At 43.3% G+C, this 26607-nt stretch overlaps 2 protein-coding genes across 9 annotated transcripts in view; one reads left to right on the forward strand and one right to left on the reverse strand.

Annotated features, from left to right (window-relative positions):
* mmrn2a (multimerin 2a) overlaps positions 1-7109 on the forward strand; it is a 31934-nt gene extending 24825 nt beyond the window's left edge. Inside the window, exons 7-11 of the mRNA XM_068719447.1 lie at positions 24-254; positions 1065-1529; positions 1795-2158; positions 4445-4957; positions 5104-7109. Of these exons, the coding sequence (XP_068575548.1) occupies positions 24-254; positions 1065-1529; positions 1795-2158; positions 4445-4957; positions 5104-5507 (1977 nt within the window). The 3' untranslated portion in view covers positions 5508-7109. The remainder of the gene's footprint in view (positions 1-23; positions 255-1064; positions 1530-1794; positions 2159-4444; positions 4958-5103) is intronic.
* Positions 7110-7676: 567 nt separating this feature from the next.
* The window catches only part of usp54a (ubiquitin specific peptidase 54a), a 48063-nt gene continuing 29132 nt past the window's right edge, over positions 7677-26607 (reverse strand). For 5 of the 8 annotated variants that reach the window (XM_068719375.1, XM_068719393.1, XM_068719385.1 and 2 more), the window contains 17 exons: positions 26278-26360; positions 25859-25961; positions 25572-25718; positions 25310-25459; positions 23621-23789; positions 23133-23324; positions 22736-22870; positions 21049-21763; positions 20717-20844; positions 20135-20299; positions 19333-19452; positions 18269-18455; positions 16540-17444; positions 16082-16176; positions 15217-15333; positions 12782-13046; positions 7677-12313 (listed from right to left, as the gene is read on the reverse strand). In XM_068719375.1, coding sequence (XP_068575476.1) covers positions 11706-12313; positions 12782-13046; positions 15217-15333; positions 16082-16176; positions 16540-17444; positions 18269-18455; positions 19333-19452; positions 20135-20299; positions 20717-20844; positions 21049-21763; positions 22736-22870; positions 23133-23324; positions 23621-23789; positions 25310-25459; positions 25572-25718; positions 25859-25961; positions 26278-26360 — 4284 coding nt within the window. In that variant the 3' untranslated portion in view covers positions 7677-11705. Of the gene's footprint in view, positions 12314-12781; positions 13047-15216; positions 15334-16081; positions 16177-16539; positions 17445-18268; positions 18456-19332; positions 19453-20134; positions 20300-20716; positions 20845-21048; positions 21764-22735; positions 22871-23132; positions 23325-23620; positions 23790-25309; positions 25460-25571; positions 25719-25858; positions 25962-26277; positions 26361-26607 lie in introns of those variants that run through there. The other 3 variants (XM_068719402.1, XM_068719428.1, XM_068719436.1) reach the window with 3 other exon arrangements.

The following is a 26607-nucleotide window of genomic DNA, read 5'->3' on the forward strand; positions in this document are numbered from 1 at the left end:
GTAACTGCTGTCTCTGATCCCAGGTCAGCCTGCAGGCCATGAATGCCACACTAAATGAGCTGAAGCTGGACCAGGATCAGTATCAGACCACTGAGGATCAGCTGGAGGATCAGACCACTGAGGATCAGCTGGAGGATCTTCCCCCTCCTCCCTCCCTGCTGACCCCTCACCCGCCGATGCAGCCCTCATACACCGCGGCACTCTGGGAGGCCATCGAGCGGCTGGACAACATGGTGGTCAACAACACAGTGAAGGTGGGTCAAACCAAAACACATTAATTCCCTCTGGATCTACATTACCCATAATTCTGTTCACAGTCACTGTCAGCCATGATCATTAATCAGTGCAGAGTCTTGTTGAATAGCGCCCCATAGCAGACTGCAGTGTTGAATAAGGTCACGATTATAACGTTGTTTCACAGAACAAACGACACCCTGATGCTTTACCAGCACTGGATCTAAAAATGTAAAGTTTGTCCTAAGGGTGGTGCTAGAGACAAAAACCTTGGGATCATTGCTATCTAAAGGGTTCATCCTCTGGAGAGCAGGAATGGGATTAGGAAACTACATGGACATTCTACCCATCAAGGGAGTGGGGGCAAAACTCACCAGTATTCATGCTCCGGGGATCATTACAAGCCCCCAACATCCTGAAAAACAGATTTAGATACATTTTCTGCTCAAATTATTAGATAGATTATATTATTTAATAATAAATGATGTGCTCAAGATATTAATTTTTCTTTTCTTGATTCCTAATAAATCTTCTATCAGGACTAGAAAATCCACAGCAGAATGTTTGTTTGGACTTATAGATAGCCACAGTATGACTGAAGTCAACATTCAGCAGCACAAAAACAAGTTATGTATCTCCAGATAGAGGTGCTTGAATGCAGCAGTAAGTATCATACATATCTTGTTTTTGTGTCTGTACTTTTTGCTTATATCATGTACAGTATATAGTATGATACAGTGAAAATCAATGAAACAGATAACAAGCTACTAAAGAAATGAGAAAAAGGTTTAAAAGCTAAATTAATAAATCCCTCATCACATGTTGTGCAGGTGGACGGCCTGATGGAGGACGTGGAGGTGAACTCGGGGGACGTCGAGCAGCTGAGGCGAGACTTGAAGGAGCTGGAGAAGCACATCAACCGGACGGCCAGGACCAGTCAGATCCAGTTCATGGAGACGGGGCTGGAGGTGGAGGCGGCGAGGGAGGCGGTGTTGAGGCAGGTGGGCGAGCTGGCGGGGAACCTCAGCCAGCAGGTCGAGCGGCTGCATGAGATGGACGTGGACGTGGACTATTTGTACGACACCTTCTACAAGCACAACTCCTCCACAGGCTGCGACTGCAAGGGGCTGAGGGCCGCCATTGCTCGACTGGAGAGGGGCGTGGCTAATGTGACGGAGCTGGCCAATGAGAACAGATTAGCCCTGGATGAGGAAAGCGATGGGGGGGCGGGGCAGTGGGGCGGAGCAGGTGACTGGGAGCCGGCAGTGGAGGTGCTCCAATATGGCCTCCAGCAGGTATGAAAAATAAAATCCTTTGATGGTTTTCTACTAAAAGGACATATTTCTATGAAATTACTATCAGCTGAATCCTCAGCTTTGCAGAGCTTCATATTGAGTTTCAGTTGATTGTTTATAGAGCAAAGGCCCCTAAAAGTTGAGATAGCCCTACCAGAGACAGAACAGAGCACAAGCTTGTTTTCATAACTTAAATATGTCTAGTTTCTCTCAGAATACTAGAATAATACTAATTGAAATTAAACATCTCTCCCTCATCCTGCAGGTGAAGGAGTCTCTGGCCTCGGAGCACAACAGGACCAAGACTCTGGATCAAAGCCTGACCCGGCTGAGCAGCTCGGTGATGGTCGCTCTGGCCGAGGTCTCCGGCCTGAAGGAGGCGGACAGGAAGGTGGTGGAGGATATGCAACACCTGTCCGGCTCCTTCAAGTCTCTTCTGACGGACGTCATCCGACACAGCGACGTGCTGGAGCTGCTGCTGGGGGAGGAGGTGCTGGAGTTCCTGGAGTGGCCCGTCCAGGACCAGGAGGCCCACTCCATCCCAGCTCTGAAGGAGCAGCTGAGGCTCCTGCAGGAGAAACTGAGAGGACACAACCTGAGCATTACCTCCCTGCTGGGCAACAAGCCAGGTAGGAACCACCCGGAGGAAGCTTTAGTTTGTACTTCAGCTATTAAACTTACAAAGAGTTTAATTTTGGTGGTACTTTTACTCAAGTACAATTTAGAGGTACTTGTACTTTACGTGAGTATTTCCACTGCATGCCACTTAACAAATCAGACTTTATTAGTTGATAATATTTTGTATTACTAATCTGACTCGACACAGGAACTGAAGTTATCAAATAGATGTAGTGGAGTAGAAGTGTTATTATCGATAAAGCTACCCAGCAGTATATAAAATGGTTAAAATGAGGTCCACCTTTACCAGCTGCAACATGACAGTGATGAACACATGAACATATCAATAATTAAAATATAATAATATGGTGTATATGTTATCCTAAAATGGGCCATTCTGCGTATGTATTTATTTCTTTTGGTGTATTTTGAAGCAAATGCTTTTTACTTTTTTACTTTAGTCAAATTTTAAATGCAGGACTTTTACTTGTAACATAGTATTTCTACACTTTAGCATTACTACTTATACTTTGTAAAAGATCGGAGTACATGTTTCACTACTGTGTTTCGATACATCTCTCACTCAATTTAGTGATTTGGTCCCACAACTAAAGCATTTAATGGTTTGATTTAGATTTTAAAACATATGTATGTATATGTCTGTACGTTGAACACAATTACACTAAAAATTATGAATGACAAAATCCACAGTATGTAAAAATTTGTTCAGTTCAGCTGAATTAATATCAGGCTTCAATTAACACATCACAAATCAAGAGCCAACAGTCTTTGTCCTGACAGTCGTGTCAACAAACCTGCATGCAACAGAGAGGAAACAGTCGCTCTGTCCTGAATCCAGACTAAACACTAACTCCACACTGTATGTACCACATCATGTTATTGATTAAATGAATTAAATTAATTGATTATTAATAAAATCCAAAAGTTTTATACTAACATGAAATGAAATACTAATCATGCAAATGAATGCCACATCCACAAATAGACATGAAAATGATTTTTGAAGGATTTAATATTTATTGGAGACTTTATGTTTTCGGGTTGCCGTCTCTCTCTCAGAAACAGCTAGAGGGCATTTTTTTTCTAATTTGGTGCAAATGTCCACTTGGACTCAATGATGAACTGATACGATTTTAGCGGTCAAAAGTCATTGTGACCCCACAAAACATCCTAAAACTCAATAATTGATATGCTAATTATGACAAATTCACACACATGTCAAATAGAATAAAATTATGAAGTAATTTTGGACAGACACGAATGTAAACTGAAACGTGACTGTTTGTTAGAGGCATTCAACAGCAATGTTTTAGTTTATTCCCAACATGTAACAAATACTGTAATTCGAAAAGAATGAGAAAAAAATTTACATACATGACGAATATGAATAAATACATTTTAATAAATACATTTATTTAGTCCCTTCACAACCACATTTTAATGTACAGTATGTGAGTATTGTGTTAAATTAGTCTGAGCTGTGAGTCAAATACAGCTTTGTAGCAGCATCTAGTGGCGGCGGGAAGAAACTACTACAACTATACAAATAAAATGATAACAATAAAATCTCAATTTCCCCTGCACCGAGAAATGCACATGCTGGAGAAATAAAATCTGAGGCTGCAGATTAAAACAATGTTCAATGTGTCCACTCCCTCACTGAGTACAAACAGATTCTGGTTGAGAAGTTTTATTACATAAATTAGCTAAATTTATGCATGCATTTAAAGCTTCATCTCTGGATTTCCTGAACTCAAAGGCAGCAGGATGTTTGTTGTCATACTGTCCAGTTTTCCCATCAAAACAACCAATCAGAGTGGAGGAGCCTCGAACACAACTGTCAATCTCTGCTCGTGAAGCTTGTGAACTGCGATCAAATATCAAGTATGAATCAAGATTCTGTCACTGCATTGACTAGCACTGATTGGTTGTTTAAAACATACTGAAAACATACTTTAAAACATACTGACTTTTCCTAAACCTAAGAGGTGACGAGTTGGGGATGAAAACGGGTTGGGGGAACATTTTGTCATGTTCCCATTATGTGTATAGGAATGACCCCCAAAAGTTCCCTCTGAGATGTAGTGTACAAGAATATAGTTACATAAAATGGATATACTGTAGTACTGTAAAACACTGTGTAAATTACAGTGAATTCGTACTGCAACTTGACAGTATGACAGGAATGTTTTGCCTTTATTAGACCTCGCAAACACCACCCCAAGCTCTTTTTTTTTAAATACTAGGACTCATTTATTTCTCCTTCTGCTGCCCAGGGGATAAAGAGGAGGTACCATCTGCTGACCAGCCCTCCTCCTCCTCGTCCCATCTTCTCTCTGACGACTGGCTCCCTGGAAGCATGAGGGTGAACAGTGGTGGAGTTCCAGCCCGTGAGCGCCAGCTCCTCCTCCACCCCGAGGGGAGGCGTCCTCAGCACGGAGGAGACGGCAGTGATCTGTGGAATCTGGAGAAAACAGTGGAGGAACTGAGGCTGAAGGTGCTCCAGCTAGAGGAGAAATCCTATAACGCTTCAGCTGAGAGGGAGGCGCCGCCCGGTGACGTGGAGTCTAAACTGCAGGTGGAGGTGATGTGGCTGAAGAGGGGGCTGGAGGAACATCTGAGGGTGTTCAAAAACGTCTTCAGTAACGCCGACGTGTTGGTGGGATCTGACGCCACGCTGGAGCTCGACAAACTGTGGCAGCTGGTGAAGAACAAAGACGGAAAGAAAGAGAAGAAGAGAGGAGGATCAGGAAGAGGAGGAAGCCATCGGAGCAGGAGGGAGATATCAGGTGAGTGTAGACTGGATGCAAGCAGGATTTTGGTTTCTCCATCTAAACCTCTCTTACTTTTTCAGTGCGGTTTTCCCTGTTGTTTTTGCTTGTGGTTCATCAAGAGACCACCTTGTACAGACTCCTGACCCTCCTTTCCTCTCCAGGTGTTGCTCCTGTCCCGCCCAGCCTATCGGGAGACTCCCTGCTGCTTGTGGCTGGATCTCCTTTGAGCATTTTGAACAGTGTCATCGTGTTTGAAGCATCACTGAACCGGGGTGAGTTTTACTCCGACACCGGCACCTTCGCGGCTCCGCTGAACGGGATCTACCTGTTCGTCCTGACCTTGGACCTGAGGCCTGGTCCCACCCACGTGGTCCTGAAGAGGGAGTCAGGCGGAACTCCGGTGTCTCTACACCGCCGGGAGGTGACAGTTGCTGGGCCGGTCACCGATGTGGGCCTCCTGCAGCTTAGGGAGGGGGAAGAGGTGAGGCTGGAACTGAAGGGAGCAGTATGGGCGAAGTCCGAGGACAATGTGTTCACCATACTGCTGCTCCACCGGACCATCTGATGGCTGGAGGAAAGACACTGATCAGAGACTCTGGGAGTTAAAACATATTCAAACATATTCCAGTTAGTGGAGGTTTATTCCAAAGCACCCTCAACCCTTAAACCACCATTCAGTTCTGATAAATCTAAAATCTTGATTGCCATACTGCCAGCTTGTCAAACTAGAAAAGGTCTGAAAGAAATTCAAAGAAACAATTCAACTGAGATTCAACTGCATGTTCTCAGTTTCCTCGTTTGTGTCTTCCAACTCGCTCTAATTGCCACTTACTTCAAGCAAGCTTCGAACTGGAGTTCGGAGATGTGTTTCTTTGTTTCTGTGTCTTTGTGTTCAGTACAGAGCTGGAGTCAGGCAGTTGTTTTGCTTAGCTTAGCATAAAGACTGGATGCACATATAAAACAGCTGGCCTGGCTGTGTTCAAAGTTTAAAAACACACCAGCACTCTAAAGCTCACTGATTAAAATGTATTATTTTGTTTGTTAAATGTGGACACAAACAGAAATGTAAAAAAACACATATTGAACAAGAAATAGTTCCAGCACAAAACTTCAAACGCACAATGAACACAAAGAGACACAAAACGACAGAGCCAGGCTAGGTGTTTGCCCCTGCTTTCAGTGTTTATGCTAAGCTAGGCTAACCACATCCTGTCTCAAGTCCCAAAACAATGACATTACGTAATGTATGTAAGACAAAACGGTTGAGGAATATATATATATATGTCAGAAGTGTTTGATTTATCTGGTTGTTGTTGGCTTACTGTTACACTTGACTCTCACATGCTGTTGACCCTGCAGTGTCACTTTAACATGAAGTCCTAATCAATCTTCAGCTTCCTCTGCTCATCTTCAGAAACAGAAAGTTTCTCTCTGAGGCTGAGGAGAAAAGTTAAACATGTCTGTAAAAGTCATCACATCATGTGTCTTTTAAGGGAATTTTTTATTTTACATAAAGACATGTTTGTATCTAAAGTTACCTGTATGTGTAATGTTTGTAAAGTACCAATATAGTAAGATAAAAACACAGAGCAGTATATGTTATATATATTTATATAAAGGAACAGCTGAGCCGTTTGTTGGCGTAAACAAAATCATGAATATGTTTATAGAAAAGTCAGATGATAGAACATTCTTATCTAAACTGTCAGTGTGTAACTTAATACAAATGTTTTATCTACAGAAGTTGCTGTATTGTCCATGATACAAAGTAATGTAAAATATCATGAAAAAAGCCATAGTATAGTATTTTTTTTAAATCCAATAAAAAGTCGCAGTATTGTAGGTCATAAAAAATGTCATTACAAAAAGTCTTGGTACAGCAGTTCATAAAAAATGTCATGAAAAAAAGAGTTAGCATAGCATATCGAGAAAATTTATAGTATTGTATATCGTGAAGTTTGATGAAACGTTATTGTATAGCAGGGGTCTTCAACGCTTTTCAGGCCAAAGACCCCTAAACTGATAGAGAGATGGAGCAGGGACCCCCTACTATATATATTGTATAAAATTGTATTTTGTATTAAACTGGGCCTAGTGCCATATATAAACATAGCTTGTTATTGTGCATTCAATACTAAGCTATTCAAATAAAAGTGGGTGAAGTAAATGTTGTTTTTTATAAAAAAAAACCTATTTTTACAACGGTATCTTCTTTTTAAATAATATTGCAACGTGCGTCCTCGTGTCTGGGATCTTAGTCAGCTGGGGACTGAATAGGCTCTCGGTCAATCACGGGGAACCTGACAGAGCCAGCATGTAACATGCGGCCTCGTGATAGGGGCAGGTCCTCCTCTTTGTGTGCAGGAGACTTGGAGGGAAAGGTCCAGGCTAGTCTCGCGCTGTGAGTGAACCAGTGCCCAGCTTGAGAGAGCTCCAGTGTATCGCTGAATGTGTGCATTTCTGACTGAAAGATAACATCTTCTGCCTACATTTATCCATAAGTTGGATTGATGTTAATGTGTATTTAAAGACATTTAACTTTGTGAGAAAGAAAAAGGAAAGAAAAAAGAAGGGCTTTTGAAGGGCGATTTTGAAGGGCTTTAATTTTGAAATGCTACATCAGAAGGTTGTGTATCTATGCACCATTTCCTCTAAAATTCCATCTGAAATTAGACAAATTAACTCATGAATGTGATTTGAAGTTAGCTCATTCATGCGATTTCGAAGGGCTTTCATTTTGAAATGCTACATCAGAATGTCCTGGTTCTCTCTGAGTGACACCTTGAGGTGGGCTGCTATTAACCTGAAGTGAAATTATTTTGTGACTATGCACCGTTTCCTCTAAAATCAAATCCGAAATTAGACTAATTGCCTCATGAAGGTGATTTGAATTTGGCTCGTGAATGAGATTTTGAAGGGCTTTAATTTTGAAATGCTACATCACATTGTCCTCGTTCTCTCTGATTGACACCATTTGAAGTTTGCTCATGCATGAGAATTTTTTTTTAACTTTTTTTAACTTTTTTTTTTTTTTACTGGCTGATCCGTGGGCAACATAAAATGACGTGGCGGGCCGGATTTGTAACTATGCACCATTTCACATGAAATTAAACAAATTGTCTCATGAAGGTGATTTGAAGTTGGCTCGTGAATGACATTTTGAAAGTCTTTAATTTTGAAATGCTAAATCAAATTGTCCTGGTTCTCTCTGATTGACATCATTTGAAGTTCGCTCACGCATGAGAACTTTTTTTTTACTTTATTTATTTATTTATTTTTTTTACTAGCGGATTCGCGGGCCACATAAAATGACGTGGCGGGCCGAATTTGTAACTATAAACCATTTCCTCTAACATCAACTCTGAAATTAGACAAATTGTCTCTTGAATGTGATTTGAAGTTAGCTCATGCATACAATTTTGAAGGGCTTTAATTTTGAAATGCTACATCAGATTGTCCTGGTTCTCTCTGAGTGACACCTTGAGTTTTGTCTGCTATACACGTGAGGTGAAATGATTTTGTAACTATGCACCATTTCCTCTAAAATCCCATCTGAAAATAGACAAATTGTCTCTTGAATGTGATACATATAGTATGTCCTATAACAATAGGTCCTCCGCTCTGACTACGTCGGTGCTCGGGCCCTAATAACGTATAGTACGTCGTAAAGTTTGTCATGAAAAATGTCATCATATAGTATGCCAACAAAAATCAGTGAGTAATATTTTGAATGCTGGACTTTTACTTGGATCAGAGTTTTTCTACACTGTGGTAAAACTACTTTGACTTAAGTAAAAACATCTGAATGCTTCTTCTATATACACTGATTCAATACGTGGAGAAAGCACTGAGGCACCTGCTGCTACGCTGTGTTTGGAAAACTGCTTTTTAGGGGAGCGGTTAAGTGAACTGTAAATGAATGATCCAACAAATGACAGAAATAATTTACACTTATTTGTTTCAGGTGTTTGATGTGTTAGTTGTGACTCAGCAACTTCAACAGCTGATGATTTCCTCCTGAAGGAAAATAAAATCTATCAGACACTTTTCCTTTAAACATTTTAATCATCGTATCATCTCTGTTAAGTCTACAATGTAGAAAAATAAGCATACAAAATATACCAAAAATCAACAAAATAAAATCTGGCAAAGCAAAAACAAACAGCCCATCAACTTTGACATGGTGAAAAAATAACTTCATTACTATCATAATGAACTCAGGACTGGTCTGAACTCTAATTCAAATCAAATACAATGTATATTCTGTAAAGCAGACAATCTGTCTGTCAAACATGAGAGTTCAGAGCGACATTGTGTCTGCAGCGATGGAGAATCAATAAATCAGGACTAACTAATCAATTATTCAGCTCCTTAGTTCGTTGTTACTTTTAAGTTATAATTACCACTGTCTTCAGGTGAAATGATTCAGAATGAATGTTTGACTCCAGTTTTGGTGTTTTTTCCACTCACCCGGAGCACCAGACGAGCTGGAGCAGCCACTGAGTTCTTGGCAGTATAGGACATATTAGCTCTGCAGAAGTTATTAAAACAGCATACTTGTTTAAAAGGTGTTCCTTCATGACTCTATTAAACCAATCTAAAGACATCAGAGTACAAAAACAAGCCCATAAACGTAACGCAGAGCATCTCCCTCAACAACGGGAGAATGTCAACAGAAACCAGCAACAAGCACATAAAAGAAATCTATCTCCAACACTTCTGAAGTGCACTAAATAGTTATTAGAGTTAAATGAGTTGCTGCGCTAAGAAAGATCTGCATATATTGTTGTGACATTAAATGTACACCAAAGTCTCTCAAGGCTATAATAAAACATCATGCTAAATATTAGCTGTCAAAACAAAAGCTTTAGTTATTAATCACTAACAGCCTTGTGTACAGTACAAGAAGGCTCCACATCCCAAACAAGGCGACTAACTACCTTTAGAAAATTAGACTATAGTAATAGAGTATATTCAGGTAGAATAGTTTCATCTATGCACAACTCAGTCTGACAAGCCTACAAAAATAAATAGAGTAATAAGTAGATTTATATTCTGAGACACAAGCGGCAGAAAAGAAGCAGTTTTTTGACTTTCTTTAGTGCCTCGATGTCCTTCATTTGAAACCTAACGTCTGTTCGGCTGCATTATAGATCAGAATATCACAAAAACATCGATCTTCAACTGATATTATCTTAAACTCTTCTTCGCCCACCAGGTGTCAGAGTCACTAAAGCTCAAATGATTAGCTGATTATCTACAATTTCAAGACATCAATCAGAAAAATTAAGCGGCAGCAAATTGATGATCTCGTCATCATTTTTTTTGGTAGTTTTTATAACAAAAGATCCCCTCGTTCCAGCTCCACTGATGTAAATATCCGTTAGTTTTCTCCGTCCTCTGTGATTTTCTGACATTTTATAGACTAAACTAATTAACCGATTAATTGTGAAAATGATTAAATCAATAATGAAAGTGTTTTGTAAGTTGCAGCTCTGCATAAACTGAAATCAACAAACACTTTGCTTCGTCAAAGTGAATGTTGTGAATTATTTGTTGTGAAGCATTCATCTTGATTTTCTGTTTTTTTTAAATTGTGATGAATGCAAAGAAATGTAATAAAAAAAATAATGCCACATCTGCAAAATGCTTATAACCTTTCAAAATAAATGTTTTGGCACATTTGAAATAGAAACTGAAATGTGATCCAAAGCTGATAACTTAAAGAGTGTGTTGTGCAGATTTTAGAGTCACTAAATTATGAGTTTAAAAGTAGTTAATGACTCGGACAAAACAAAAGATTTAATTTATTATCACGTAAGACCAAAAGTAGCAGCAAACTCTCACATTTTAGAACCTGGAATGACGAGTTGTTTTGGTATTTTGACTTAAATAACTTAAATGGTATCAATTATCAAAATAGTTTGAGCCTTCATTTTTTTCAACTAAAAAACTCAACTGCTCTCAGTTTTGTTTTTCTTACCATTAAATAAACATGCTGCTCATGTGTATTATCAATCTGACACCCAGCAGACTAACAACTCTAACTGGTTATTGATGCAAGTTTTTCCTCATATTTTGATCAAACTGTTATCAGTTTTAAGAGACAGTAGGTTAGCAGCAATGTCTTCATGGTCACACTGCTTTTCTTTCAGTTCTGTCCTTCGTCGTCATCATCATCATCATCATCATCATCATCATGTCAGCCTTCTTCTCGTGGTCCTGGTATGTATCACGGTGCTTTGTCTGCATTAGAAATCTAATATGTGCTTAAATCCAGCAGACATTCATAGATTGGAAACAGGAGATCCGTCTGTGTGATTTGTGTTTGATTTTGTGGCCTTGTGGTGGACGTCTAGACTAGGTAGGACGGGGCGAGACGGGCCGGGAACAAAACATGGAGGATTATGGTTGAATTGGTTTGAAGTAGTTGCTTCTCGGAGGAGAAACAGATACAGGAGAGAAGAAACAATACTGGAGTCTGTTGTGAAAAGTTCTGTTGAAAACGATCGGTTTGTTTCCCCAGATGATGCTGCAGACATGAGAACCAAGCACAGAGTCTTATTCCAAAGTGAGATATCCACCAAGGTGATGACAGGATTATGGGCAGCATTGGATTTAAAGAAATATTGGCACATTTTAAATACAAAAAAACCCCCAATCTTTATCTTGATGGATACAAGACATTTGGAACAGGACTCTGAGGGGGGCGGGGCGGGGCGGGGCGGGGCAGGGCGGGGCGGGGCGTGAGCCTCAGGTTGGATCAGCTGACCGGGCGGAATCGAGCCACATATGCGCCACAGGACTGACAGTAGGGGCGTGGCGGCTCAGCGGGAAGTTGCTGGCAGAGCGAGCAGAGCTGGGGGTCCCTGCGGGGCCGGGGAGGCTGGTGGGAGTCGGTCCGCTGGAGGGGCTGGTGGCGGCGGGCGGGGCGGGGGTCCCAGGTGGAGCTTACAGTCCTGTAATCAGCGTCACGACGCCAGTCGGTCTCAGGGGGCACGTCCAGGCGGAGCGGCTGAGCGGGGGCCTCCCCCGGCCCCCTGAGGTGGTGTGGAGCATAACGGGTGGACCCGTTGACATTACCGGGCAGCGATGGCTGCCGGTAGTGACAGTTAGTGGTGGTGTTGGCAGAACGGCGAGGGTGGGAAAGGGTGGCGTAGAGACTCTGTGGACCTGGCGGCGGGGGGGCAGGACCGGAGCCGGCTCTGGGTCTCGGGAGAGAGGCGGTAGAGGAGGAGGGAGGAGGCGCTCGGCGAGGAGCCCGGGGCAAAGTGCCGTAACTCAACGCGACGCTGTGGAGGCTTTGACCTGAGAGAGCCGGATGCCTGTCAGACACAACCAGAAACTGCTGCTGGAAGCTCGGTCCAGCTCCTGAGGAGGAGGAGGAAGAAATGCAATTAAAACACAATGCAGAAAATCTGTTTTGTAAACAAAAATGTTGACAGTGACACAGTCCATCCTCAGCCAGTCAGAAAAAAGTCCTGAAGCTTGTTAAACTTGGTGCTGCTGCCAGAATCTCTTTAGTTAAATCAGATTTTTAGGAATAAAGCTCTGCTGCATAAATAGTAAATTATTTATTTATATTTATATATTTATATACAATACAGAGGTGATGAAATGTGTTGTGGTCACTAAGTAAATAAAATTACATTAGATTGTTGTTTTAAACTTAAACTTTTGCTGCTGAATAAATCCCCACATCATAACATAAAAAAATGAAAAATAAATAAGTGAATTGATGTTTTAATGCTTGGGGGATTTCAAACGTTTAAACAAGTATTATTTGGCGGTTGTCGTGGTTTGGGTGGTGTTGGTGGAGGTGAAGGGCCAGTATGTTACCTGAGTGTCCCCAGGAGGAGAGGCCCGAGTTCGGGGGCCGTGATGTCTGCATGGGAGGGTGCTGTGGAGGTGGTGCAGGAGCTGGGGGGCCGTGGTGTCGGGGTTGGTGGTGTTGGAGGAGGTGGTGGTGGTGGTGGTGGTAGGAGGGGTCTGTAGTGAAGGAGGCGGAGGAGGAGGGGACGTGCAGGGAGGAGGCGCTTGGGCGACGGAGGAGGGAGGAGGAAGAGGAAGAGTGTCTGAGGGGGGGCCTGGACACAGGGGGCTCCTTCAGGGCGAAGAGGAGGAAAAAAAAGAGATGATAAAAGAAAATGATGATGAGGTAGAATAAAGAATGGGAAAAGGAATAAAAAGAAGGATGTGATGGAGAAAGTTGGAGGAGGAGTCAAAACATGGAAAAAAGAGGAACGAAATGAGGTAAGAAAAAAAGGAATAAAGATGATGACGAGAAGGAGGACGATAAAACAAAAGAGGAACACGGGACAGAAAAGAGAAGAAGAAAAGAAAAAGAAATGCATAGAATGAGAAGTGAATACAGATGTCAAAAGAATGGAGAGAAGTAAATAATAAGATGGTGGGGAATCAAGTTGTTGGAGAAAGAACAAAAAATAGAGGGGGAAATAAAAAATGTAAACAAGTTAACATGGAGGGAAAAACTGTGAAAAATGACAAAATAAAATCCAGACACCTGTAAAAACCTTGCATCTCGAAGATGCAAGTTTCTTTTTTCGAAAAATGGAATAAAGGTGAGGAGGAGTTCTTTTACTTCAAACCTGCAATCACTGATTTGTCCCCTTTGTTTTGGCTTTTTACTGTTTAATTCTCAGAACACAGCGCTATGAGAGCAGTGAGAGTGAACCAGAACCGTAAAGTTGTGGGTCGACCAGATGAACAATGAGCTGAAACTCACTATAAAGTGCCATAAAGCCGCTGATTCAGCGGATCATTCTCTGGAGGTCCATCACTACCAGAGACACCCTATACATTGTCATTTCAGACAGGTGATATTATTATATTTACATTTTTATATTGTACTTTCATAAAAAATATGATAAAAACTGGAGCTGTAAGGTTTTAATGGGACATTCTTTTAGTTATTGTCCCGGTCTTTGAAATCTTGTGTGACAAACCATCATATCTCTGAAATGAAGTGAATTGTGTGGCTGGCTCGTGGAGTCAACGCGAGTCTAAATATGATGGGAATTAAAATATCTTAATGAGGGTGAGATGGAACGTGGAACTGATGGGCCAAACTGTGTGGCATCAGCAGTAAATGGTGATAAGTGAGGGCTTTAATTCTGCTCAACTGTTCAGAACTGCATTAAAGAAACGATTTCTCTTCATGTCAGCGGTTAAATCATTTATGAGGCTCACTGACTGCAGGTCAGAGATCACCTTGTTTTTAGTTTAATATTCCCCCCATTGAGTTCAATGTTGCAGTGGGCCTTTAACAGATACAATCGACCCTCCGACACTGAGGAATAAAATCCTCCGGCTGAAGCGAAACATCGGGATTCCTCCCACAGACGGAGGATTTGACAGTTAGATATCTGAAGTCAAACCTCAGTTGTCGGTTCAGATCTGGCCGGCTTCGCCTCGCAGCGAGTGCCAAGGTTAAAAGCTTAATGGAAAACTAAATCAGTGATCAATCTTTAATGCGCCGGCCCGAGGCGATTCCTGAGGGCTGAATACAAGATGGCTGAACGCCAGCGGCAACCGAGAAGAGGCACTCTGAGAGAAAGAGGTTCTGTAGAGGAGCAGAGGCTGCTGTACAGAGTTGTATATGTTCACAGGGTTTCACACGGAAGCGTTTTACTGCTGTAGAGGCGTTTATGAACATGTATGTAACACATACAGCACTCCAGCAGCAGACAGGCGGATTGTTATTTACCATTTTATTATTTACCTACAAAAAAGGTAAGCTCTTAGGTGTTCCTCAGTTTAAAAAGAGGTCCTTTAAAATGACACAAAGAACCACCTCATTTGTTAAAGTATTCGTAGTCACACTCTAAATTAAAAAAGTCAAGTTGATGGTTAAAAAACGTCTAAACACTAAAATCTTTCTACCGAAAGATGACACTGAGATAAATATTCTAATCTGATAAAACAGCAAACAAACAATAGTTTAATGTCAACATGCTGCCAAAATGTTGACATTTAACAATGAAACTTTATTTAACAGCTCTGCTTTGCCCTAATCATGTATTAAGACATTTCCTTTAAAGAACTGTGTACTTTAGTACTACTTGCAGTTGTACAAAAAAAATGTACTGCTGTGGACAAATGTATATAAGTGGCCCTTTTTAAGTGTATAACGTGTGTTTTGCTGCTCAGAAAATGAACCAGGCTGCAGTTACATCGTACAAACACGGCAGCAGGATGTTAAATGAAAACCGACTGTGTGTGTGTGTGTGTGTGTGTGTGTGTGTAAAACTTACACAGCTGTCGGAGGGGCTGAGGTTTTGGGGTCGTGACCCGGTGACGGTTCCACTTAGGCTGCGGGCGATGCGTCGCAGGTTAGCTGCGCTGTAGCTCTCGTCTTCACCTGACGGCAACTGCACAGAGGTAAGAGGGCAGCAGGGAATAACATTTTTACAAACTTCACTTTATCAAGATAATTGTTTTCCTCCTGGTATCAAGGGTTGTTCATCCATAAACAAGACAATTACAATCAAAAAGCAGGAAATAAATACCCACAAAATGAAACCCCATTCATTCTTCTTCCTCGTCGGAACCTGCCTCCTACATTATCGACAATGCAACTCAACTACCCATAGTTCAATTGGACATTGCGGTGTGTTTCAGCCAGGCGTTAACCTTCGGGTTTTCAGCATTTTTGTCTTGAAAGTATAACTTTAATTTGTGAAAATTGTTAATTGTTAGTCGTCGTTAATTGCAACCTTTACGTTTGCCTTAAAAATGTCTTATTTAGTGTTCGGTTGTACTTGGCTCCACCCTCTCATGTCACTTAAAAAAAAGTGACATGATGTAGCCTGGAACCTTTAGCCTGCAGCACAGATCAGCAGCGGACTACGAGGTCTGGTAAGTGTGTGTGTGTTTTGTATCCCCTTTGTTTATCTTTGTTCTTTGAAAGAAAACCTAATAAATCTTTAAAAGAAGAAAAAAAAAAAAGACCTGAAATGTAATTAGACTTAAGTCACAAATCGCTAACGAGACCACAGAGAGGCATGTTAAGACATTAACAAAAGAAACTGAGCTAAAGGAGCAGTCGTAAAACTGCTTCACGTGAAACATGTAAAATGATGATCAGACACAAGAACACACACAAAACACCCCCCTCACCTTATGAGTTGTGACGGGTGTTCTATAGGCGTATCTCTCAAGCTCAGCCGTTGGTGTTTTGGACCGTCCAGATTCTGACAGCATTCTCCTCACACCTACACACACACACACACACACACACACACACACACACACACACACACACACACACACACGTTATTATCAACAGTGGATGTAGCACTAACAGTAAAAGTTGTGGCAGCAATGAGACACCACTACTAAATTACTTTTTTCTTTAGTCTGTAGCTGCAGATCTCACAGGGAAAGTAATCCTGACAAATCATCCACCTGCTTACATTACAGTGTTGAGTTTTGTTGTCGATAGCTTAGCATCAATTAGGAACATCTAGTTAACTTGAGATATTACTTTAAAACACAATATATAAAATATTGACTGAGTTCTCCTGTTGTAGGAGGTTTGGATGCCTGAGCTGAACTTGTATTTCTGCAGTAACTACCTGGTTTGTTGTTGGTTGGTTGAGGACTGACTCCACGACTGCCCCGGTGCATGCTGGGAGCCAGCAGACTGGCCTGGTACAGGGACTCCAGCTCTGAGAGCTCCTCACCAGGCACCGCCACTCCCCCTCCTGTTGCATTCTGGGAGCCGTAGTATCTGTTGACGTTTTCCGCCCAGCGCTCCACAGGCAGGGCTGCTCTGTAGTCCTGACTGGGGGGCGGGGAGGAGGGCGGACCGGACCAGCTCACAACCGGCGGAGGGAGGGCATTGGAAGGGGGGTCTGGGGCTGAGTAAAGAGGGGAGCTGATTGGGGGGTCAACAGGAGAATCGACAACATCATGTGGGTCCAGGTGTAAACAGGACCACTTCCTGACTGGGTAGGAGGATGGGAGTGGGGCAACCCTGGGGCTAGCGGTAGGAAGCGTGGTCTGTGGATGTCGGGTGGAATTAGGCACCTCCTCCATCATCAGATGACACCTGTCATTGGTGTCAACAGGTGAAGGGGTTTGGGAATATGGCCTGGGTGGGGGCGGGGCCTGTGCTGGGGTGGAGACAGGGGGCGTTCTGGTCCACTGGGCAGGATGCTCCGCCTCCTCAGATGGAGGGGGTGGAGCCAAGTCTCCCAGGGGGCTCTGCTCCCAGGTGTCCACGCACAGGGCAGGGAGGGACCTGGTGTTGGTGAGGGGTTTCCCAAAGAGAAAGCAGGGGCCTCCGGTCCTGCTGTTGTCTCTGGGGGAACCTGTAGGGGCCCCGGCGCTGCAGGTGGTGTCAGACACTGAGTTTGTTTTGGGAGGGAGGGGCTTAACATGGCAGGGAGATAGAGGCGGGGCCTGTTGGTCCTGACTGGCAGCTGACTGGTCGCCGTGTCTCTCTGTCAAAAGTATTTGGAGCGAGATAGGCTTTTCACTGCAGAGAGACAAAGCGAGAGAGAAAGAGAGAGAGAGAGAGAGAGAGAGAGAGAGAGAGAGAGACGGGTGAGGAAGTGTTGGCCTGCAGTATGTTTGGAACAGATGGTGTCATTCGAGAGCTTGGGCTCGTTGTGTGTGTCAGTGTGTGTTTCAGAGGTTGTTTCCTGTAGAGTGTCGACAATCTCTCACCATGGCTCACACTCGCATGAGCTAGTGGTCATGACAACACTTCTCTCCACAACAACTCCATTTCTTGCTAGTGCCCCCTGCAGGCTGCAGTGTTCATTACAGTCACAAATTAAAAATGTTGGACCAGAAAAAAAACAAAAAACATATTGAATGCTGCTGATTTAATTATCTTAAAAAGGGGTTGTATGTCATTACTGCGTAGCTTCAGTGGGTATGTGTGGAAGCACCACACCTAACTACACATTGTGTCTACAGAGATACCACCTGGAGACAAAACGATCTGTGATTGTATGATCAGGGGTATGTTCTTCTTCTTCAGCTGTAAATAATGCGGCCTAACATACTAGGCTCCTGCCACCCAAGACTGCCAGTCCATGTTAATACCAGAACCTGTGCTCACCAATGCTAGCTGGTAACCTGCACTATAGTAGGAGGCACTGCACAGGAGTACAGGGCAGATGGATACACACAGAGATGAGGTTGGAATCCATCATCTAATAAAGCTAATAAGTGTATCTCTAAAATGCCATTAATTAGCCTTGTTTGGATGCTTGGAATTTTTTTTCTATTTTACATTACATTTTATTGTGACTAATGCTACTCCTGATTGGCTGAGCAGACTACAGGTGGTACCTGGGCTGTTCCTGCAGCTGCTGCCCCTCCTCCTGTTGCTGCTGCGGTTGCTGTCTGATTGCCTCTGAGTCCTGCTGCTGCTGCTGCAGTTGCATGCGTTGCTGCAGGCTGCGGGCTCTCCTCATGCAGCGCTGGAGCCGGCTGTGACTACTAGCTCCGCCCTCAGCTGCCACCAGCTGCAGTTTGGCTGCAGCCGGGTAACATGTCAACAGAAAATACAAAACAGAAAAAAACAAAAACAAAAGAGAGGAAAGAATAAATAACGAAACAAAAGAAAGATGTCGAAAAAAATAACTTGTTATGATGATTTCATGCAAAAATCTTAAAAAGCAAATATACACTTGACAGAAAATCAAATATCTGACATGATGATAATGTGACTGTGTGTGTGTATGGTGGGAATGAGAAAGATCAATAACTTAATTTGGTTCTCAATGATGAAATGGTAAAATTATATTCAGACAGAATGTTAAATTAACAAAATTATAAAGAAACATGCTAATCTAATTGTCCGACTGCTCACTGGACTTCTAGTTAATGATGTCTCCGTGTTCCCAGAGATTAACTTGGTAAAGTGAAGTCGTGGGCCTGACGGGCTTTTATTTAGAGGAGAGGTTTCAAGATTGTCTGAAGCTCGACTCGCCGAAATTCTTCTCGTCATCATTTTTGATCCCTTAGATTTCTAACATTTGATGCTTTTCAATCTGTCCGTTAATGTCTCAGCATCGTTTTGGATTTCTTCATCTGTTCTTGTTGTTTCAACCAGCTGTCAGGTTTTTGTGTGTCGTGCTGCAGAAACAACACCAGCAGGGCTCTGTGTGTGTGTGTGTGTGTGTGTGTGTGTGTGTGTGTGTGTGTGTGTGTGTGTGTGTGTGAACAATCTTCAGTGAGACACAAATACATTGGAATCTCATTGGCTGATGTCAAGCAGTCATCAGCAGGCCACTGTGCTGCCTCTGGTTGCCATTAGCAACAAAGCAGAGGGCTGGTGACCTCATTCACAGTGTTTATTTGGTCTGAGGTACTGGATGTGTCTGCGTGTGTGGCAAGGGGGAGGAGCTTACAGACGGCTTCGTTGACAGCCGACAGCACAGAAGCAACCTCGCCTGCCTGCTCCAGACGCACTGACTGGTCCAGCAGAAGCTCCGCCTCTGACACGCATCTCTCAAAGCCATCACCTTTACCTGCAGGACGAACACATGCACACTTAATGAGTTTGCAGCTCAGTGACGAGTAAGGCATCCAATTCCTTCTGAAAGTGTAAATGTACAGCTTAGTGTCATAATGCACCTTTACAATATCTATATGGACAATTCTGACAATCTGGACAGAGCATAACATCCGTTAAGACTTCATTCATTGTATATTTGTAGAGAGAAGTTGAGGGACTGTTTGGTGTTGATTGACAGAAATGTACCTTAAAGAAAGGCAAGTAATACTCGCAATCGGCTCAAAATCAACTGAAAAATCTCAAAAACAAAATAATACAAGTATAAAGTGGACACACACACACACACACACACACACACACACACACACACACACACACACACACACACACACACACACACACACACACACAGTGTGGGTCATTCTGTCTTTTGTGCGCCGGCTAAGTCAAGCCCTTTGAGTTGCTCAATGAGGAACATTCCTGTTGTACCACACCACATCCTACCCCCACAGACACACGCACCAGATGACTGACCGTTGGATCAGTGGTGAACTGAATCTCTGTTGACTTACTGATGTACTAATATTTCCTCTTCTAGAGAAAGTTGAGTCCACATTTCCCATGACGCATTGTTAATACATAGATATTGAAAGCACTACGTGTGTGTGTGTGTGTGTGTGTGTGTGTGTGTGTACCCTGGATCTGCAGCTGGTCCAGGTCCAAGTACTTGCTGGGTCGGGGGTTGAAGCCGAGCGCCGCCTCCCTCTCCTTCTCCTGCAGGCGGTGCTGCTCCTCCTCCCTTGCTCTCCTCTGCACCTCCTCCTGCAGCTCGTCCAGCTCGCTGCGGCCAACCGGGGGCGCTGCTCAACACACACACACACACACACACACACACACACAAACGCATATAGTCATCGCTGGGAACTATGGCAACAAAACAGCCTATAGTGTCCCCACATGAGACTTTCAGATCAGCCAGATTCAATATTCAGTTTGAGTGGTCGAACAAAATGATTTGTCTCTCTGACCAACATTAAGATGGAAATTAGTGTCAGTTTAAGTAAAACATCCTCAGATGGAACAATGTCTCAGGCTTCCTTTCCCTAAATTAAGATGAAAAGAAAAACACAGGTGTGTACAGCTCAATTCAAGCAGGTGCAATAATTATTAACAAGTTTACAGGTCTGCAGAACACAAAGTGGTGCGATTGCATAGAGAGTCAATGGAAAGATGCTCATAGAGACATGAAGTGAGGTCTTTATGTGTCGGACTCGTACCGAGGCTCCCCCTGCTGGAAGAGCTGAGCTCCTGCAGCAAAGCTCCACTGCTCTTTGATCTGATGTTCCTCCATGCCGGTCCTGAGGAAGAGGAGGAGGAAGAGGAAGGCTTCTTCCCGACACAGTCCCTAAAGACAAGAGAGAGACAGAGAGAGAATCGTGCTTTAGCACAGTGACATCCAGTAATATGTCTTGAACATTTTGACAAGTAACACTGGGACCTACAGAAACAACTAGAGCTGCATTTATTAGAAAAATGCAGCTAATATAGGACTTAAATCACAGGGCCTTCATCAGTGGACAAACTAGACCAGGACTTTCTGTGAGCTCACCTGTCACCCAAGTTCAGGTCCAGGCTGACTGGGCTGCTGCTGTTCCTCTCGCTGCTCTCATATCCGCTCTCCATCCTCTGGATCAGCCTGGGAGGAGGGGGAGGAGGAGGAGGCAGCTCTGCACGTCCTGCACTACCCCTTCCACTTTCAGGTCTATCTTCACCTCCTCTATGGCTGCTGGAGGTGGTAGGAAGAGTCCAGGAGGAGCCTGGCCTGACGGACCTCGCATCCTCCTGGGCCGGTAAGGAGGCATCTGCTCCCTCTGAGGCCGGAGCCCCACAGTCGTCGGACAGGGAGGCTCCGAGCGGGCTGTAGCCTGCCTGCCTTCGCCTCTCGCGATTGAAGATGCTGTCGATGTTGAGTGCCTCCCTGCGGGGCCTCCACGCTGGCCGGTATCTCCCTGAACCCGCTCCACCCGAGCAGCTGGATTTGGACTCGCTGCTGGTGCTGTCGGCCTCCCAGTCATGGGGTTTACTGGAGGAAGGGCAGGGAGAGGAAATGGTGGCAGGATAGTGGTGGTTGTTGGTGGAGGAGTGGATTTCAGAGGCGAGGACGGCAGCCGGTAAAGACGAGGAGGACGAGGAGGAGAGGGGTCGGCTGTGGATGATGTTGCTCATGGTCTCTTTGAAGTCTCTGAGGCGACTGGTTGAGGATGAGAAGGAGGAGGAAGGTTTGGGGAGGTGACGAGGAACCTGCTGCTCCTTTAACGTCTCTCCTGGGGGGAGGAAAGAAGAGACGGGGTTAAGAGAGTAACAGGAGGGAGAAAAGAGGGGGAAAAAGAGGAATAGAGTAAGAAAAGGAAGGAAATGAGGATAAGAGAAAGAGAAAAAGGAGGACAGAAAGAGGAGAAGAGGAGGAAGAAATTGGAACAAAGTAGGTGTGAGAACAAAAGAAAGGTAAAAAAACAAAATGACCAGTTGAAAAGTAAGATTACATTAGAGTGACTGCAGAAATGAATGAAGGAAGAGATAACAAATGATTTAATAATAAAAAATGATGACAGCAACACAAGTTCTCCTCCTGTGGTCACAAAACTGCATTTCATATCTTCTTTTCCCTCAAAGAGGCATTTAACAACCAAATGTTAGCATAACGGAATACCTCAACATTTTATTGCAGCTTCCCTAAAAGCTCAGTTTCCTCTAATGTTGGAAAAGAACAGTCTTTGAAATGGTGCTGTTGGCCGCAAGAAATTACCAAAATAAAATAAGACAATGTAACATCAGTTTATGTTATTAGCTGGAAAACTGCCTGATCACCTACTTTAGCTCAACTCAACATTCAAGCCTGACAAATTTATTAGAAGTTAAATAGGATACATTTGCATATGTTTGAATCTTACTTTCCATTTCTTAATATTTTGTAATATATTGGTATCAACATCAAGTTTACCTTTAAAATGTGCTTTTATATTTGGTATAAATTATATATTTTACATAAAAGTTTATTTTTCAGCTCTAAAATGTGACGCATGCTATATATATTGAACACGGCTCCTAAAATAACCAAATTGAAGGGATCCTTAAATACAAGCAGATATATTGTTTTCAAGCTTCTTAAACTCTCAAAAATCAACGTTAAAAATCCAGTGTTGGACAAATTTTATAAAAAATTTGTAATAGCCTGCCCAGTAGCTTCCTCTCTGCCCTGTGATCGGCCCCTGATTAGCACAAACACCCCCGCCTACCCTCACTGTGGTAACCAGCCGACGGGGCTTCGTTGTCGTGTTTAGATCGCCGGTGGCGGCTAGAGCTCCGCCTCCTATCCCCGGCCCCGCCTCCCTTCCTCAGAGACCGGTGCTGCTCACTGTCCGTCACGTGGCCTTAGCAACAAGAAGCATGGTAACAGATGTTTACAGCATGGTCACCACATCATGCGGCACAAAGTAAAGACGAATGGCAGAGCGTGAATGACTGCACAGCAAGGTCGTACAGCAAAATAAAAACTTCCAAAGATTGTCAGGCACACACCCATCCCTCAATCCGATCTATTGAACTTTCACTGGAGGCATTACTCTACCTCACTACCACCTAATTTCTAGCCTCCTATACTTCACCCGGACAACTTTTCCTCCTGCTACCCACCTACGGTATCCAGGCTGCAGAGCGAGGTGTGCAGGGGTCCGTCTGGGCGCTCGGTGCAGATGACGGTTCCCTGGGAGTCAGAAGAGTAGTGACTGGCCAGGGACTCATGGTGCGAGTGGGAGGGCTGTCGGTATGAGTAGCTCTCCGTCGACGAATCGGTGCGAGTGTCGCTGGAGATTGACTGCTCGCGGCCTGGCCGAGCAGGTGGAGGGGGATGGGGGATTAGTAAACAAGTCGAGGCGTCAGTGGTGATGGGCTCATATACACGCACACACAAATATACATCATAGCAGACATGCCTGAACATCAACGTTGTTACGACTACTGCTACGACTACTTCTCTAACGGTTAGCTTTCTTTTAGTTACCTCAGTCTTGTCTGTCATAGTACTATTACTACTACAACAACAAGTACTACCGTTTCCGGTTTAGTTACCTGAATGTTTGCTGTTGTGCTACTACTACGACTCCTAGCTGTGTTGTAGTTACCCGAGTCTTCGCTGTCGTAACAGGCCTTGTTGAGGTGGTGGAGGTCGAAGCGTGAGGGCAGGTCCTGGACCGACACCGGCGTTCCCCGCGGGTCAGCGTACAGCAGCAGCAGAGGTTGGTAGTGGCCCTTGATGCAGCGAGAAACCACGTCCTTCCACTTGGGACCGATCTGAAGGGAGCGACAAAAACACAGAGGACGATGAATCCTAAAGGAAACCGGAACCTCTGCGTACCCTCACACCTCTAATGTTTAATCAGCATTTCATATCTTCTGCTGCTCAGTTCATTTTCAGGTTGATGCTTAAAGTTGTCACTAAAAAGAAAAATTATGCCTTCACAGACAACAAAAGAATAAAATTAAGATCTCAATTGAATCTTTGAGTTTAAGGTAATTTTTTACTTTTTAAATTTTTTTAATTTAGTTGAAGGTTGAATCTAATTAGATTCAATTAGGGATTTGAAGTACCAAAAAAACCTGTATTTTAACTTTTAACAAACAGTACTAAGCCCTACTAACCACATATATAAAGCTTTTCCACATCAAACCGTTGTCGGAAATGAATTTACCAGCCGCAGTAAAGACGTCCTGTTCACCTCGAAAACACTGCTCGGCAGCTAAAACAGTGACGCCAGACGAAATTTTGGAGGCGGTTTCATCAGGCTGTTGGAAAAGAAAACGCTGTCTTCCTGCTTTCTGTCTGTATGTTGTGTTTGTGAAAAAAAATCTTCCTGCTTGTTATTTCAGCTTTTACTCCATTCTCCCACCACCACCACCAAAAAAAAAAAAAAAAAAGAAGTCCTCGTTCACCTTCAGATCTGCTCAGATCTAACAGGACGTCCCGAAATCCCAAAACTCCGACCTGTCTGTAAACCATGTACCGCTCAGAGTGTGAAAAAATGTGTGCGTTTGTACAAGTGAAAGAAAGAGATGTGTGAGCAAAAGTGTCTGCTGTGTGTGTGAGTGCTCTGACCACACCCTCGGTCATGTCCAGCTGGACAGAACAACAATAGAGGGATATCCTTGTTTTTGCAACCAGCAGAGAGAGAGAGAGAGAGAGAGAGAGAGAGAGAGAGAGAGAGAGAGAGAATGTGATATCTCATGATTCCATCAATGTTATTAGAGTACAGCATTAACAGAAAAGAGAGTGAAGTAAAAGAGGAGAAGAAAAGAGGTCATAGAGAGGTGTGAAGATAAACAGGAAGAGAGAGAGAGAGAGAGAGAGAGATCACCGACTACAACATGAGGTAATTTCCTTTCCTTAAACTGCCAACACATACTCACATTTGTGCTTCTATACCTGCAGTGACCCTCAATAAATATCCCCCAGTGGTGGAGCTCATTTCAGTTCCTTCATATACTGCTGGGGATCTTGTGAATTTAATGAGAACCCTACCTTTAATCAATAGTGAAAATAAATGAAGTATTTCTGTTAAACTTTAAAAGGTTTCTCTCAAGCTGCATTAAGCAATGTCACATTAAATCCAAGAACGATTTCAGCGATTGGCTGCGAGCAAAACCTTAAAAACATTTTTTATTTTCTTTCTAGGTCTTGGCACAAAAGGGTTTGGTTGCAGGTATCGTTTGACGTAGAGTGGTACTGGTTTATTTCAGAATACAGATACCCAGCTCTTTATCATTGTGCCGTACTACCAACATCTCCTTATGTCACCATGCATGTCTGAATATACCTCCTTGACGTGTGCATCATCGAAGTACATCCATCGGCGGATCTTTGTCTGGAAAAAGAAGGTTGAGTAATGTTTCCCGTAGTAACACACCATGCCGACCAGGTAGAGCTCGGACTGACGGGCCTTCTCCTCCGTCACCCTGTAAAACAACTGAGGACGAAGAGAAGAAGAGTTCAATGAAGCAGCTGAACTGACTTTCTAACGCTGTATGCCGATGACTCAATGATGTACATCAATGTGTTTGTTTAGATAAACTTCATACATCCCCGAGACGCAGGCAGGTTCCCAGGGTGTGAATGACGTCTTCAGCGAGGTCCGAGTGTTCGGAGTCCCAAACCAGACCGATGGTGATGATCTCCGGACTGTTGAGGAGGACACGAGCCATCCTGAGCTGCTGACCACACTGACTCTGAAGAGGAGGAGGAGGAGGAGGAGGAGGAGGAGGAGGAACATGTACAACATTTACACTGATGTGAAACGGTGCAAATCTTTACATCTGCGAAGCTGTAACCATTTGATTAATAATCATTTGTTATGAAAATGTCTCACGGGACAGCTGCGCAGGTCTCCCATGCTGGCGTTTCGCAGCAGCTCCCCGAACATGCCGGGAGTCGCTTTCTCCCTCGTCTCCAACATCTTCACGGCCTGGTTACTGAGGAGGACGAGGAGCAGATATTCATTCCTGAGCTCTAGTTTATGACTTTCATGGTATTGTCTTTGTCATTTGTTACATTTATATTACATTCAAAACACACAAAAAAAAACATAATTAGCATTATTAGTGCAACATAAATAAGATGTATATATAAAACTAAAATTACCCATGTGTGACATGATGAAGAGAGTGATTAATCGGTTGCCTAGGTGACCCTGAAGTGTAACCTAGCGACATGAATGTGTGTGCGGGGGGGTGCAATTTACCTCTTCTGGTATAGGAGCTAAACATAGAGTCACACTCTAAGACTTACCACAGAGAGGTGGTGGAGATGTAGTGGACCATCTGAATGAAGGGTAGAGGGTCTGAGGACGCTCCACAGCTGCTGCACACACACTGGCACACACACACACACACACACACACACACACACACACACACACACACACACACACACACACACACACACACACACACACAGAGGTAAATACACCTCAACAGATAGTACGATATTATATTTTGAAGATATTTATTTTATCGGTTTATTTTGAAGACATTTATTCACCTGAAAGCTATGAGAAACAAACTTCAATAAACTTAGTTTTAATGTTATTTTGTCATTTGTTCCGGCGGAGAAGAACTC

This window comes from Cebidichthys violaceus, unplaced genomic scaffold (assembly GCF_023349555.1).
Source record: "Cebidichthys violaceus isolate CVI_PGR_0920_01 unplaced genomic scaffold, fCebVio1.0.p SCAF_10, whole genome shotgun sequence".
Taxonomy (NCBI): domain Eukaryota; kingdom Metazoa; phylum Chordata; class Actinopteri; order Perciformes; family Stichaeidae; genus Cebidichthys; species Cebidichthys violaceus.